Source organism: Heliangelus exortis, chromosome 1, assembly GCF_036169615.1.
Source record: "Heliangelus exortis chromosome 1, bHelExo1.hap1, whole genome shotgun sequence".
Taxonomy (NCBI): domain Eukaryota; kingdom Metazoa; phylum Chordata; class Aves; order Apodiformes; family Trochilidae; genus Heliangelus; species Heliangelus exortis.
The window spans coordinates 129740660-129754642 of NC_092422.1; the positions used below are offsets into that span (position 1 = coordinate 129740660).

The following is a 13983-nucleotide window of genomic DNA, read 5'->3' on the forward strand; positions in this document are numbered from 1 at the left end:
TGGAATATTGTGTCTCTCAGTCTGGGTCTCTCAGTTCCAGAAGGACCCGGAACTGCCTGAAAGAGTCCAGTGCAGAGCAACCAAGATGATTGAGGGAGTGGAACATCTCCCTTGTGAGGAAAGGCTGAGGGAGCTGGGGCTCTTCAGCTTGGAGAAGAGGAGAATGAGGGGTGACCTCATTAATGTTTATAAATATGTGCCAGGAGGATGGAGTCAAGCTTTTCTCAGGGTTGAGTAACACTAGGAAAAGTGGCAATGGTTATAAACTGGAGCATAGGAGGTTCCGTGTAAATATGAGGAAGAATTTTTTCACTATGAGGGTGACAGAGCACTGAACAGGCTGCCCAGGGAGGTTGTGGAGTCTCCTTCCCTGGAGACATTCAAAGCCCCCCTGGATGTGACCTCCTGTAGGTGACCCTGCTCTGGCAGGGGGGTTGGACTCAATGATCTTTCAAGGTCCCTTCCCACCCCTAACTTTCTTCTGTTCCGTGATTTCGGGTTGTCTAGATAAGAATATGTATGTCGAGATATTTTGTTACTGCTTATGGAGCCAATGTAACTGAGTTCTGCTCAGTTCTGTGACTGTACAAAGAATAACCACTTCTTACGGTTTGGGTGCATGGGGAATATCTGTGTTATCATTTCTCCTTAAGTTTTATGCAAAATTACATCTTTTCACAGTTTTTTTGTTAAATGCCAAAAATTGTGACTGAGCTCAACTGACAGGAATTCAAGGAGAAAATAAAGAAAATTTATAAGACTGTGCTAAAAAAAAAAAACACAACCAAACCAAACAACCAAACAAAAAGCAACCAAACAAAAAAACAAAAACCCAAAAAAAGCCAGAAAAACCCCTCATGCTTTGTGAAAAGTGAGAGGAACAAGAACAGGAATGTGCTTGAGAAATGTTCTGTTTTTTCAGTGAGGTGTGGAGGCTGGATGGTGCTTGAGCAGCAGGAGCAGGACTTCACAGCTTTCAGGGAACTAAACCCACTGATGTAAAGTTTTCTTAAAATTGGAGTCCTTATCTGCCTTCTCAGGTGCCCAGAAGAATGGGAATGGGCTGCATCTGTGTTTTCCTGCCTCTAATAATTAGTGTTCTTCTACCTCACCAGTTCATTTGTTGTAGCTGGGAAATCTTGTTTCTGAGATGTTCTGCATGTGACAGTAACTTGCCTTTCTGTTTGCAAAGCTCAAGTGCAGCAGGGGAATGGAGATCTGAGAGGTTTTCACATTGCCACACCTCTATGGGGACTCTACCAGAAGCAAAGAAAAACAGTGTTTAGAAAGGCTATTTGTTAAGAAATAATGTAGGAATAGTTAGCTTCCTTGGAGTGGTTGTCCAACATTATAGGTAGAGGTTAAAAGGACCAGCTTAGCATTTTTCTGTTTATGACATTCCTTCAAGGTAAAAAAACAAACCTGAAGTCTTCACACATAAAGCTTCTCTTTTGTTGAGGTGAGAAAGAAGCAGTGGAAAAGGGATTTTTGTAGGCCATTGATTACATGGTGGAAATCTGTAATCTCACACTGATCTTACTTAAATGTACAACAATGTGAGATAAGTTTACTAGGAGTGGCTAGGCTACAGCAGGTACTTTTGATATTCTGTGTGTAGTACGTGTACTTCAGGGTGTCAAAGGGGGAAAGATTGAGTGTCTTGCAGAGAATGCTCTTTTCCTATATGCTAATTGAAAAAAATAGTTTTCTTCTAAAAAAACTTAACCAAATAAACCACTCTACATCCCACAGAATCCACCTAGGGCTTCAGCCACTGCTAGGTGAATAAGGTTGGAGGATGTCAAGGTGATGATACATGAGTAGAGTATCCTGACTGAACTGTCTTCACTCAAAATTGTTGTTATAATTGGAATAAATGATGAACTGGTATTGACCACCCAGACAGGAAGATTGTTTGCATTACTGATATAATGCTTGGAGAACACTCCCTCTGAAGTCATCACCTTTGATTAATTTTCCCTTGTCAGCTATAGTGAGAGAACTTAGTGGTAGTGGAGTCACCTGGAATGAATTAATGACTGAAAGTAATATATATAAAAAAAAATTATGTAATTTAAATTAAGTCTAATAAGTACTTCCTTATGTTGTTGGTATAGTAGCTTATGTTCCATTAAGCCATTTTGAAACAATGATCTTGTAACATATTTCATAATACTCTTTTGAGCTGAAGGAATTACCATGTTGACCTTTCAAAACATTTTTACTAATGTCAGAAAAGAAGATGGCATAGAGAATTCAGAGAACACAACTCTGATGCCTCTTGAAAACTGGCAGGCAAATGACAGAATGCACAGCTGCTGAAGTGACTCCAATGATTAGGACAGTCCAGATTGCTAGAGTGTAATGTTAACATCCCTGTAAAACATGTTTTGGCAAGCACATTCTAGCACATACTTCTTTTCTGTTACAGACATAACAAAATTGAAGCTTGACAGTGTTCAGATAATAGATACTGTTGGATAGCTTGTGCCTTTAACATAACTGATCAGCTATACTTGTTCACAGATTGTTACATATTTAATTAAATTACTGAACTGATTTTTTCTTTTTCTCTTTTTTGATCCTTCTCCACCTCAGAGTGATAGCCTTTCCAGGTACGTGCAATTTAAAAGAAATAATTTTAAATTGTTACAGTTTTTGTTAACATATTCTTATTTTAAATTCTTTATGTACAGATCCGTTTTAACTTTAGTAGTCATTTGGTTTGAGCTTTAAAATGTGTTAATTATATTTAACATTTATATTCAATGGGGATTGTAAAGCTACAATGCTGAATATTTTTTTCTATGTGTAGGTGAGATACTCCATTCTGTGGGATGTATTTGCAGTGCACTGAAGGCAGGCTGGGCAGTTTGTGTAGAACACAGTGAATACAGTACCATTCCCTACAAAATTTTCAGTATGAAGTCAGCTTTTACAAAGAAGACAAGGTTCTTGTTGCACCTCTTTTAGAATAGCCTTCTGAAAATTTTCTAGGGAGTGTTAAGAAAAGTACTGCAGCCTCTGAAAAATCATATTTTAACACAGAAATATTGATCGTAAAAAAAATTAAAAATAGAAGTTTTGTTGAGTTGTTTTTTTGTAGACCTTTAGAATTAGTTACTGGATTGTACTGTGTTTTGTCTGGGCTGGATATTTGTTGAGTAGAACTATTGCAGCACATCATTATCAGTGAAAAGTGAACAGCATGAAATTATTAAAAACTTTATTAATACTGGTTGTGATTTAGTAATTAGTTGGATGAAGACTAAGCTGAAGTTTTGTTTCATAAACTGCTTCTGCTGAAATACTTGAATTCACAACAAATAATTTTGAAGTCTTCTTGGCTTCTTTAATGAAACTTGGAGAATTCATGTGGGCCAATGTTGTAGAGATTACTTCTTTAAACTCTTCAATTAAAGTAATACATTTGTTAAAAATAGGTCTTTGCAAAGGAAGAAGTACATTATCTATGCTAATATAACCCCTTAAGCGATTTAAATATCTGCTTGAATTAAATAATATAATTTAAAAGATTCCTATGCATACAGCACAGGCACTTACTTTGAAAACAGTTTTGCACAGAGGATCGTGAAATACTGAGGGAAAATTAAAAATTAAAATTTAAAATTTAAAAATAAAATTTGCATCAAATTCGGACAGTGGTTTAACTAAAACACATAATTGAATTTAGTTCTTTTCAGCTGGCTAATGTCAAACTCACAGTGTTTGAACACAAAGGCAAAGCAAAGTAAGAACTTTCCTTTCACAGATACGATACAGGGTGCCTCAGCACATCTTCAGGTGATCGCTACGAGTCAGCGCAGGGGCGATCAGCATCGCAGAGTTACCTTGAAGATCGAAAACCATACTGCAGTAGACTAGAAAAAGAAGATAGCACTGATTTCAAGAAGGTATCTGAGACAATACTTCTCATAACTTGCCTGGAAATAATCTCACATTGCATCAGAAATGCTGCTTAAAGCAGCTCTGCTGAGTGGAGGAGCAGCCGTGACAGTGGGGAAAAAGGCACATGACAAAAAAACTTGTGGCTGTTGCACTTCTCTTCCATATAAGGGAGAAATCCAGAAAAGCCAAGATACCTTATTTATGAGAAATACTGTCATGTCAGTAATTAGTTGATTGTATCAACAAAACTGCTTTTTATGTTTGCTAGCTTACATACACGTAATATAAAAATTTGGGTTAGATTTGCTTTAAAATAGAATTTGTTGGAAGTATACTATGTAGTCTAATTTGTGCAGTCAGAAGCAAAAAATGGCAAGTTTTTTGAATTTTGGTAATTTTTTTTAGTATGTGTAAGGGAAATTAACTCCCCCTATGCAGATCTGCTTGTTTCTAGAAATACTTGGTAACAGTTTGTTAAAATGTTTGCTAATTCTAAACTCTCTAAAATCGGTAACTGATTTTTACTTCTTCAACTATTGATATTTTTGTTCACTTTACATGCAAATCAATCACAGGTTTTAAAATTTTCACCTAATCTCATTGAATTATTATTTGGTATTTTTATTTAAATTTATTTAAATTATTTTTTTATTTTATTTAAATTATTATTGTATTTTATTTAAATTATTATTTTCTCTTAGCTTTATGAGCAGATTCTAGCCGAAAATGAAAAACTGAAAGCACAGTTACATGATACCAACATGGAACTCACAGATCTTAAGCTACAGTTGGAGAAGACAACTCAGGTTTGTATAAAAATAAGAAAGCCCATACTTAGCTGACAAGGGACAGCAAACCAGAAGCACCCCAGGGTATGGGCATCAGCTTTGTTTCTTATCCAAAGATGGGAGTGAAGAAGATTACCTCTCTGTTTCTAAAGAGAAAAGAGCACAGGATTCTGATCTTCAGCTATGAATAAAATGTATGAAACTGCCTCCTGCCTATTTAAGTAGTAGTGTTTTTTGCCAGCATGTATCTGGAACTTCTTTGCAGAGCAGGGATACACTTTCTGCACTCTCAAGTTTATATTCAAACTGTAAGTTGGGATTGATTAATTCATAAACCTGCTGGCAGATTTGTGTAACCTGCCAATTCTTCCTGAAGAGCAAATAGTGCACTCCAGTTATAGGTAACTGCTGTCTGATAACAGTACTGTATATAATAATACCAAATATGTACATAAAAGTTAAATTCATCTGAAATTGCTGTAGAGTGTTCCCTGTTCTCAGATCACATTTGTCACAGTTTACCTATGTACTTAAATTTTACCTAGGTACTTAAATGTCTTCTATGTGTACTGCATAAACATCAGTGAAATACATTAAAAAGATGTTTGTTTTGTAATGCTTTTAGATAGAAATACCACATATACTCCTGCTTGCCAAAGGCCCTGCAGTGGCTCAATTACTTGGGGATGGCCACAGAGGAAGTTCATGATAAATCCAGTTAATTCCTCTTTATTTCAGTGTTCCTTCAGTGAACACGCTTTTCCTTTTCGGAGCATTCTTCAGACAGAATACTAAAATGTCCAATTGAATTGTTTTCCTCAGTTTTATGTTTAAAAACAAGACCAATGTCTATTAATTTTGTGTTTCAGAGACAAGAAAGATTTGCTGACAGATCACTCTTGGAAATGGAGAAAAGGGTGAGTTTCTGCTGAAGATCTTTAGAGTACTCTAATTCAGGCTTTGTTTTAGTTTGTTTTGCAACCTCTGGCTTGCATATATTTTAGTGGTAACAGAAGCCTTCCTTATAAATTGCATGCTTTAGAAGATCCAGGGATTTTAAGTCTCAGTGTGTCAATGAATGTGAGATACTCTGACATTGAATTGCTCTGAAGAATTGCCCTCAGGTTGCCTGTTGGTTCATGATAACCAGGTTCTAAAACCCACTGCCCTACAGGGATCTGCTCCTTTTTCCATCTCATATAAAGCAATGTTGGCACTCCAAAAGATTGAGCAGCCTCAGAGCATCTCTTCTTCTAATGCATTTCCAATACTCAAAGACTAAAATTTCCTCAGAGCTTTCCAGAGACATGTGTTTTAATTTACCAATTATTGTTGGTAACAAAGGAGCTGTTTCTGCCTCACAGATGTGAGACCTTAAACCTGCTAACGATATAGAATTAATCATAATATGTCTCTTTGTGTACCTTAACATTTTCCAGAGGGAATATGATACTGGGACCAGGGGGAAGAAGTAAGTAAGCAGTATGGGAAAGGGGAGCATCAGGGTCAGAGAAAACTCTAAATTGAATGAGAAAGGAGTAATATGATAAATCCAGATGTGAGATAGACTACAGGAATTATTTGGACACATGGTAATTTTAAATTGTAGTTTCATGCTAGATAAAAATCCATCCCTATAAAAGTTCAGTTCCACAGTAATGTAAAGCAAGCTGCAGTGGTTTTCCTGTGGTCCTGGCTTTCTTCATGACCCTTTCTCCTTCCCTGATCCTTCACTGACATTAGACACTCTAGCAGGAAGAAAATTAAATGGACTTGTACAGTAATAAGTGATTTGGTATACATTTATTCATCCCTGATAAACTTCACGTTCACTAGACCTTTATGTTTACCTTCTAATATTTGAGGTTTAGGAAATGTTTTTTGTTTTACAAGGCTGTCTGGAGTATACACAAACATTTAATAATTTTATAGGATGGCATGGAAATACAGAAGTGCTGTTAGGCACTTCCTAAAGTTCAGTTATCATTATCTTAGTAATCTCTTCAGATAATTGCAGGGGCCTTTTAGCACGTATTTCTCTTTCATTTTTTGGCATCCTGCTGTAGACAGGGATTTCATCAGTAGAAAAGTTTCAGCAGCAGCTTTAACTGGTTTCTTGTTTGCTATTGCAGCCACACAAGTGGACATTTAATTATTTCATAAATTTAGCTGCATCCATTTCTGTATAGGTTCCATACTAGGGAGCCTTCAGTACTGCATAGTTATTTCATTTTTAAATAACTGCTTTGCTTTCTCCCCAAGTGGGCCATTGCATTAAAATGGTTATATTAGAAATTCTCACACCCTTTTTTTTATAAAGACATTTAGTCAACAACAAAACATCTTTCAGAAATGTTACTCTTCCTAAATGTATTGGTATTAAAGCTAGCAGGTAAAAGAATAATATTATTGATAATGGTGTATGGCCAAAACATGATATACACAAGTTTCAGGAGGTGTTCCTTGGATTTTATAACTTTAAAACTTCTTCTCAGGAAGAATTTAAAACCGAAATTTACTTGCAATTGTATTTCCCTTATAGTCTTTAAAATCTGGAGTTAGATTCCCTTTGACAGTGATTGAAGCAGGATTTTCAGCTGCTAGTCAGCAATAGCTGTTCTTTAGAAATAAGCTTATCAAATTCAGAATTTATGACTAATTTGAAAGATACCTTTTTAATGTCTAATGTAACAATACAAATGTAGAAACAAATTGTAGAGCTTTTCTGAATAAACTTCTCCAGCTATATGACTTGACTAAAATGTAATTTGTAAACAACTTCAGTTTTATATTTGGTCTAGAAAAGGGGAGGGGAAAAGTAAAGCAGTGAGAATAAATTGCAAGAAATATAAGGCTGTCAGAGAAGAACCAGAAGGCATCTTTGAACTATGGCATTTTCAAGCTGAAACATACCTTTTCAGTAAAGAAGATAGGAACATTTATTAAACTTAAAATTGCTCAGTAACAAAACTTAGAAAATAATGGCTTTAAATTTCATTTTAACTCAGTCTTCAGAAGTGGGTTCCCATGATTTGGTGATGCATTGTCAGTATTACTCATTTGATAATGGTTTACCTGAAAGGAGCTATTTCCATGGAGATAGGTGTGCAGTTAGATCACAGATGCAAGGTTCTAGCAATACATAGGCAAAAATAAGGCTTTATTAACAACCTGTACTCTGAAAAGTATGCTTAAAATCCATTGTAGAACTTTATATGCTGTGAGAATAAAACTCAAACAGCCAGGTTTCAATCTGGATCAGAATTCAGAACTGTAGTTACCTTAACTAGCTTTCCCCAAGTTTAGAATTCATCTTCTAGGAATTTGGCTTATTGAGACATATATTTTTTGGTATTACTGAATATACATGCAGGCATCTACATCAGAGTTTATTTCTTAGTATTTTTATAACCCTGGGGTCAGCTTTTTACCTGTATGCATCCCAGTACCTCAGTCTCTGCACCAAGCCTATGGCTCCTATTTGCTTTGATAAATACAAATGAGCCTCTCTATAAGCTGAGAGAGTAGCATGTGGGTTGGTGGGTTTTTTTTTGTTTGTTTGCTTTTTGCATTTGGAAGGTTGCAAATGTTCCTTGGCATAGCTCATAGTGTTGTTGAAGTGTATCATAAAATTTTAAGATTGCATAAATTTCAAACCCTTTTTTTGAGTTCAGGAACTAATCAATACTGACTGGCAAACCTTGCCAGTGAAGCTGCAGTATGCTACTTTGTTGGCATTCCTCAAGGCAGTTTGTAAAAGAGTAAGCAGTTGAGGAAAAAATGAATCATAGCTTCATCTAATCAGAACAATGTGTTATTACAAAAAAAATCTTGTATCTAAGCTAGTGCATTTAAATGTTTTTTTAATATGATCTGGGATATGCAGAGTTAATAAGTTTTTTATTTAATTGGCTTTTATTTCTAGTACTTGTCTGTAGAGAAGCTCAATATGCTGGTTAAGCAAATGCATCAAAAGGAACTGAAATTTTGAGATTTATTTGATCATTCATCTCTTGGTAATTGCAGCAATTGTCAATTATTGCTTAATATAAGAACACTGATAATAAATGTTGTTCTACAAAGCTAGTAAGTAACTGATACAGTTGTGAGTAACGTAAGATAGTGTGGGGTTTTTGTTAATCACTTGCTTAAAACTGTTAACTTGCTGGAACTTACTGTGCCCATTATTGTCAGTCAGTATCAGTATGGGAAAAGACTTAACTCAAAGGAGTTGATACGTACATTTAGCACTAACAACTGCAGTATTCTATTATTCTGATAAACCTTTAAAGTAGTTTGCTAAAATGGGAATATGTTGGGGTATAACTGCACTATGATGAAACTAAATTCAAATGATTTATATCTGAAAGGTGACCGGCAAGAGTCAGTATCTACTGGGCGGTATGATCTAATCAAAGTTTTACACACCTCAGTCAATGCTGCTTGCTGTTTGCATAGCACTGTTGTATGCAGATGCATATGTCCACTTCGCAATGATCTGTTGCTTTTGCCTTTCACACTTTGGAGAAATCTGAATGTAGAGTACTCATAACTGCAGCTGCTTTTAAGTGAGACACACTGCATTGTCTGACACAGGAAAGCAAGCAATCGAACTAGCTATAAACCCCTTAAGTCTATTGCATTAGCTGTTCATCTGTCAGATGTGTTGAAAATTAGGTTTAAACTAAATGATGTCATTTAGAAACAGTATAGCAAGACCCTAAGTTAATTTTCAGTAAGCTAACTTGGGTATTGTAAGCAGTGCAATCAAAACAACCTGAAGTTCTCTACAAAGGACAGTATCTCCTGCTTCTCTGGTGAAAAAAAGAAACAACAAACTGTACTAGAAATACAGAAAGTATTCACAGATCCCCCTGAGCTGAGACAGATGTTTCAGCTTTTGTCTGTGAAAGCTTATGCTTTTGTGTTTGCTTCTTTTAATATTCTTGTTCCTTTCTGGTAATTTTCTGCATTTCTTGTATATTAAGCTATTACAGAAGCGTAGCTCATGAAAAATTATTCCAAGCAAATGGTAATTCTGACCTGTCTAAATTTGTGTAAAGGAAGGGCTATATTTTGTAGGACTTGATGAAAATGTCTGTATCTCTTCTTCCTCAGATGCTAAGATTCCATATTGACAGAATTTCTATGTATCACTGCCATCACAAGTTTCCTGTCCACACTATGCTTTGGTTGTATGATTGTTGAAACTTGAAGTATTTCACTGTTACCACAGTATTTACAAGCAGTGTATTTTTCTTATAATTTTGTTGTTTAGTGCTAACACACATGTTTTGATTTAGGAAAGAAGAGCTCTAGAAAGAAGGATATCTGAAATGGAGGAGGAACTGAAAGTAAGTAAACTGCTGTACATTAAACTGTAACAAAGTCTATGACTGTGTCAGGGGAACATGTAGTCCCCCGGTCTCTATAATTTCATTAGCAAATAACTAAATTACAGCTGTATTTCAATATCATTCATGTCATATATCTTGTAACAAAGCTTTAAATGCCAGCATGAGCAGTTACACATGTAGGACATCCAAGAAGGTACTGAAACTGATGTTTCTGTAACATATAACATCCCATTCAGGGATGACTGGAGAAAAATATATCGCATTCTAATCAAGCTGGAATTGCAATCTGTATTTTTGATGTGATACTGTATATTTTATTAACTTAAAAATAACAATAGCATATAATTCTATAGGTATTTAAGAGTAAATGTTCTTCAACCTTTCTTTCATGCTCTTTAAATTATGTAGTAGAGAGCATGTGACCAATATCAAAACAAAAACTTTCATTTGTATAGAGTGAATAATAACCAGGTTTTATTTAACAAAAAGCAGTTGGAAGGTTTCAAACGTTGACAGATTTGTACCATTTACCACATGCACTCATTTCCATTTTTTTCAACTATGTGTAAACTGAATCCCATATTTTTTAAAAAACATTTCTAGCTTTTGTTTGTTTGTTTTTAAGCAGTCATGGTATGACTTTCTAGTACCATTCTAGTATATGAATGCTAAGTCCTCTGATATGAATATGATTAATATGGGGGAGATGTTTGGGAGGCTTATTTTATATTATGTCCTTGGATATAATACTGGGCAGGACCAACCAAAATTATAGAATAAATGTATGACTAGAAAACTAGTTGCACATGATGAAATGGAAAACAGTTTTGCACTCCAAAACTTTCGATGTATTTGTCATTGCTTAATAAAAAGTTTCCTTTCAGGCTCTTTTTTTTAGCTCCCTCTGGTGCTTGGAAATAGCATTGACTTCCAAATAGTTTTCATTTACTTACATGCACAAAGTTTTGTTAAATAATTGAAATGAACAGGCAGATGTAGGCAGAAGATAACTATGATGCTTGCCTTGAGACGTCTTTAGAAGTGAAATATAAAGAAAGTAAACTCTGGTATAGGAAAATAATTGTGTCTAATTGTATCTAAATAATAAGGATGTGAGCTTCTATCATCAAGCTTTTAAATTCCTGTCAGGGAAGGTTGGGCTTCTGAGCAAAAGAAAGAATGCAGATGTATTGTCTTTTTTTCCAAAGCTTACTTTCAGTAAGCAATATGGGTAGTTTTGAATTAAAGATTAAATAATCTTCCTATCATTTGTTGCTCTACTGACTAAAAGTACATGTTAAATGTGTTGTTATTTATAGACTTTTCAATAGGAGATTTAGTTTGTGCAATTAGGATGTTAAGTAAAGAATTCCAGGAATAGCTCTCATTGTTAATGTATCCTGAACTGTTTTGGAAATCTGTGACTAATCACTGCTGGTTCTTAGATTGCTTTTCAAGAATGTGCCACTTGTTTGATACTTTCCTTTCACAGTACCTTATCTACTTTAAACAGAACCCTCTCTCCTAAGTTTTCTTTCCATTCTGCTCATCCCTAGTTCTTCTAAACATAATATACATGGTTTTGTCCTCACTTTCCTCCTGTTTCTTTGATTCCTGCAGAACCTGCAACAAATAAAGCAGATTCAATCTTTGAGACACATAAATGAGCAGCTGGTGACTGAGAATAGGGCTTTGACCCGAGTGGTTGCCAAGTTGTCAGGGTCCTGTAGGCAACTGCTCCCTGTGGACTTGTAATTTCTTCCTTCTCCTTTGTGTAGCCAGGCAGGTGTTGACGTTCAGCTTATGCTCGGGGTAGAATTTTACTAATATTAACACTTGTGTGTCAGAAACTGACTTACTGCTGCTTGGTTGTGGAAGTGTGGCAAAAGCATGGTGTCTGGTGTACCAGCTACAGGTGTCCCAGATGTGTTGGTATGGTGTGGTATTGTCCTTCCTAGCACTGAAGCTTCTCCTCCTTAAAAGCAGCAGCCATCCAGGAGACCTTTGACACGTTAAAACCTTGGCAACAATGGAAAGGATTTGAGGTTGCACTTGGGTATGCTGAGGTCACTCCCTTGTTTTGACATGTGAGTAAATGTTTGAATAGGTAGATCTGCCTCCAGTTTTCTAACAAATTGAAACTGAGTTGAGCTTTCTCACTGCAGTGTAATTGAAGTGAATAGAACTGAAACAAATCTAGTCTCAACTAAAGATTGGTTGAGAAGTAGTTTCTATATTGTGCATTCTTGAACAGTTGCATTAGCAGCTTTAATTCTTGCATTTGTGTGTTTTAGTGTTTAGAGGGGACCAAAGTCTTTCCTTTCAAAACTGTATCAGAATTTCAAGGCAGTTAATATTTTCATATACTAACTTCCTGTGTGGTTCTGGCCAATCCTTATTTTCATCTAAAAAGCTTAAAATAGTCAGTTTTAGCACTGACATAATTTTACTGATTTATATTGCTATAGATGTAGGTGTTTCAGTCATGGGCTGGTATCCTATCATACAAACACAGACAGAAAAAACCTCCCTATTGTGTCAGATTGATTCATACTTACTAGGTCATCTGTTTCAGTTCCTTTCTTTTAAAGGTTTGAACTGTTTTGAGTTTCATCTTTGAGAAAAATTCCAGTTTGCTGCCCTTGTTGTTAATGCAGGGCTGTTTCAGAAACCCACCAAAGGTTCAAAACTTCACAAGAAATAAAATTTGGTTTTCATTCCACACTGAACCCACATGCCTTCCTTACTTCTCTCCTGTAACAACTGCATAGGGTGGAGTTTTCACCCAGCTTGTAAGATCTGCAGGTGAAGGAAAAAAACCACATTTCCCTTTGCACAGTGACGCTTTCTAAATTGCTTCCCCTGGCCTACCTCCCTTCCTGCTTAGAAGCAAGTACATTTTTTTATTCTGCTCAGTCTCATCTCAGGTTTTCCCTGCAAAGAGGCATGAAATAAAGAGAAAGTTTATCCTTTGGCTTCTTGTCTTCCTGGAGCTGGACAGAAAGGTTGCTCCTGGTCCAGGCCCTACAGTGCTCAACGTTCCCTTGTGTTAACCTGATGTTAGCTGATGAGGTGAAGTCAGCTCACTGATGGGGCTGAAAACAAACCCCTTTAATTATTATATTGCTGGATCCATCTCAGGCCAGTGTTGTTGAAAGACTAACAGGCAGAGAGCAGCAGGAGCATACTGCTGCAGGAGGAGGGAGAGCTGTCCCCTTAGGGCCAGCCTGTCTTACATCAGCTTCTGCTAACAATGTGGTTTTTCAGCACAGCTGAGCTAATCTCATGACTGCTGTCCACAGCCACATGTCTGTACCATCTTTGTTTGCTAGCGCTGGCATTCCTTTAACCATGGTAAACCAGTTTGGGGTGTTAACCCACAGAAAACTATTCAGTGTTCCTTTTTTGTAGGGGAAGTTTTCAAGGGCAGCTCATTGTGAAGTCTGAGCATCTGGCCTAGCAAAAGAAAAGCAATGGAAACACAGCAGGGAGGCTTAACACTGATGGTAGCTTAGCCATAAGTGTGCCTGATTAATCTGAAGAGGTACCTTAACAGTTCCCTAGTTTTTTGTAATCTTAATTTACAAAGCTGTAAAAACTTTGTATGTAAAAGCTGTTAAATTGTCCAGCAAACACAGAGATTAGTATTGCTGTACAGATCTGAGTTGGCTCCACATATATCAGGTGATTAGTGAATAATTATTTGCTTAATGACAGCACTGTAAAGTTACTAGCTAGTCGTATAATACAGGTAGGAAAAAGAGTGCATTTGTAGTCTTATTCAAGAATCTTATTACAGGAATATTCCCTGCTGTTTTAGTGAGAAAACAGTTTGAAAGTGTTAGGTACAGTATGTAAATTTACTAAATTTACTGCAATGCTTTTTTTTCCCTGCCTCTGGACATTTAAGGTGTGTGCTGTCACCTTGC

At 36.1% G+C, this 13983-nt stretch overlaps 1 protein-coding gene across 12 annotated transcripts in view; it reads left to right on the forward strand.

Moving 5' to 3' along the window:
* The window catches only part of PPP1R12A (protein phosphatase 1 regulatory subunit 12A), a 113639-nt gene that overhangs the window by 95111 nt on the left and 4545 nt on the right, over positions 1-13983 (forward strand). For 5 of the 12 annotated variants that reach the window (XM_071766221.1, XM_071766180.1, XM_071766235.1 and 2 more), the window contains 6 exons: positions 2594-2615; positions 3773-3914; positions 4611-4715; positions 5567-5614; positions 10001-10051; positions 11675-11836. In XM_071766221.1, the coding sequence (XP_071622322.1) occupies positions 2594-2615; positions 3773-3914; positions 4611-4715; positions 5567-5614; positions 10001-10051; positions 11675-11809 (503 nt within the window). In that variant the 3' untranslated portion in view covers positions 11810-11836. Of the gene's footprint in view, positions 1-2593; positions 2616-3756; positions 3915-4610; positions 4716-5566; positions 5615-9067; positions 9099-10000; positions 10052-11674; positions 11837-13983 lie in introns of those variants that run through there. The other 7 variants (XM_071766212.1, XM_071766265.1, XM_071766201.1 and 4 more) reach the window with 4 other exon arrangements.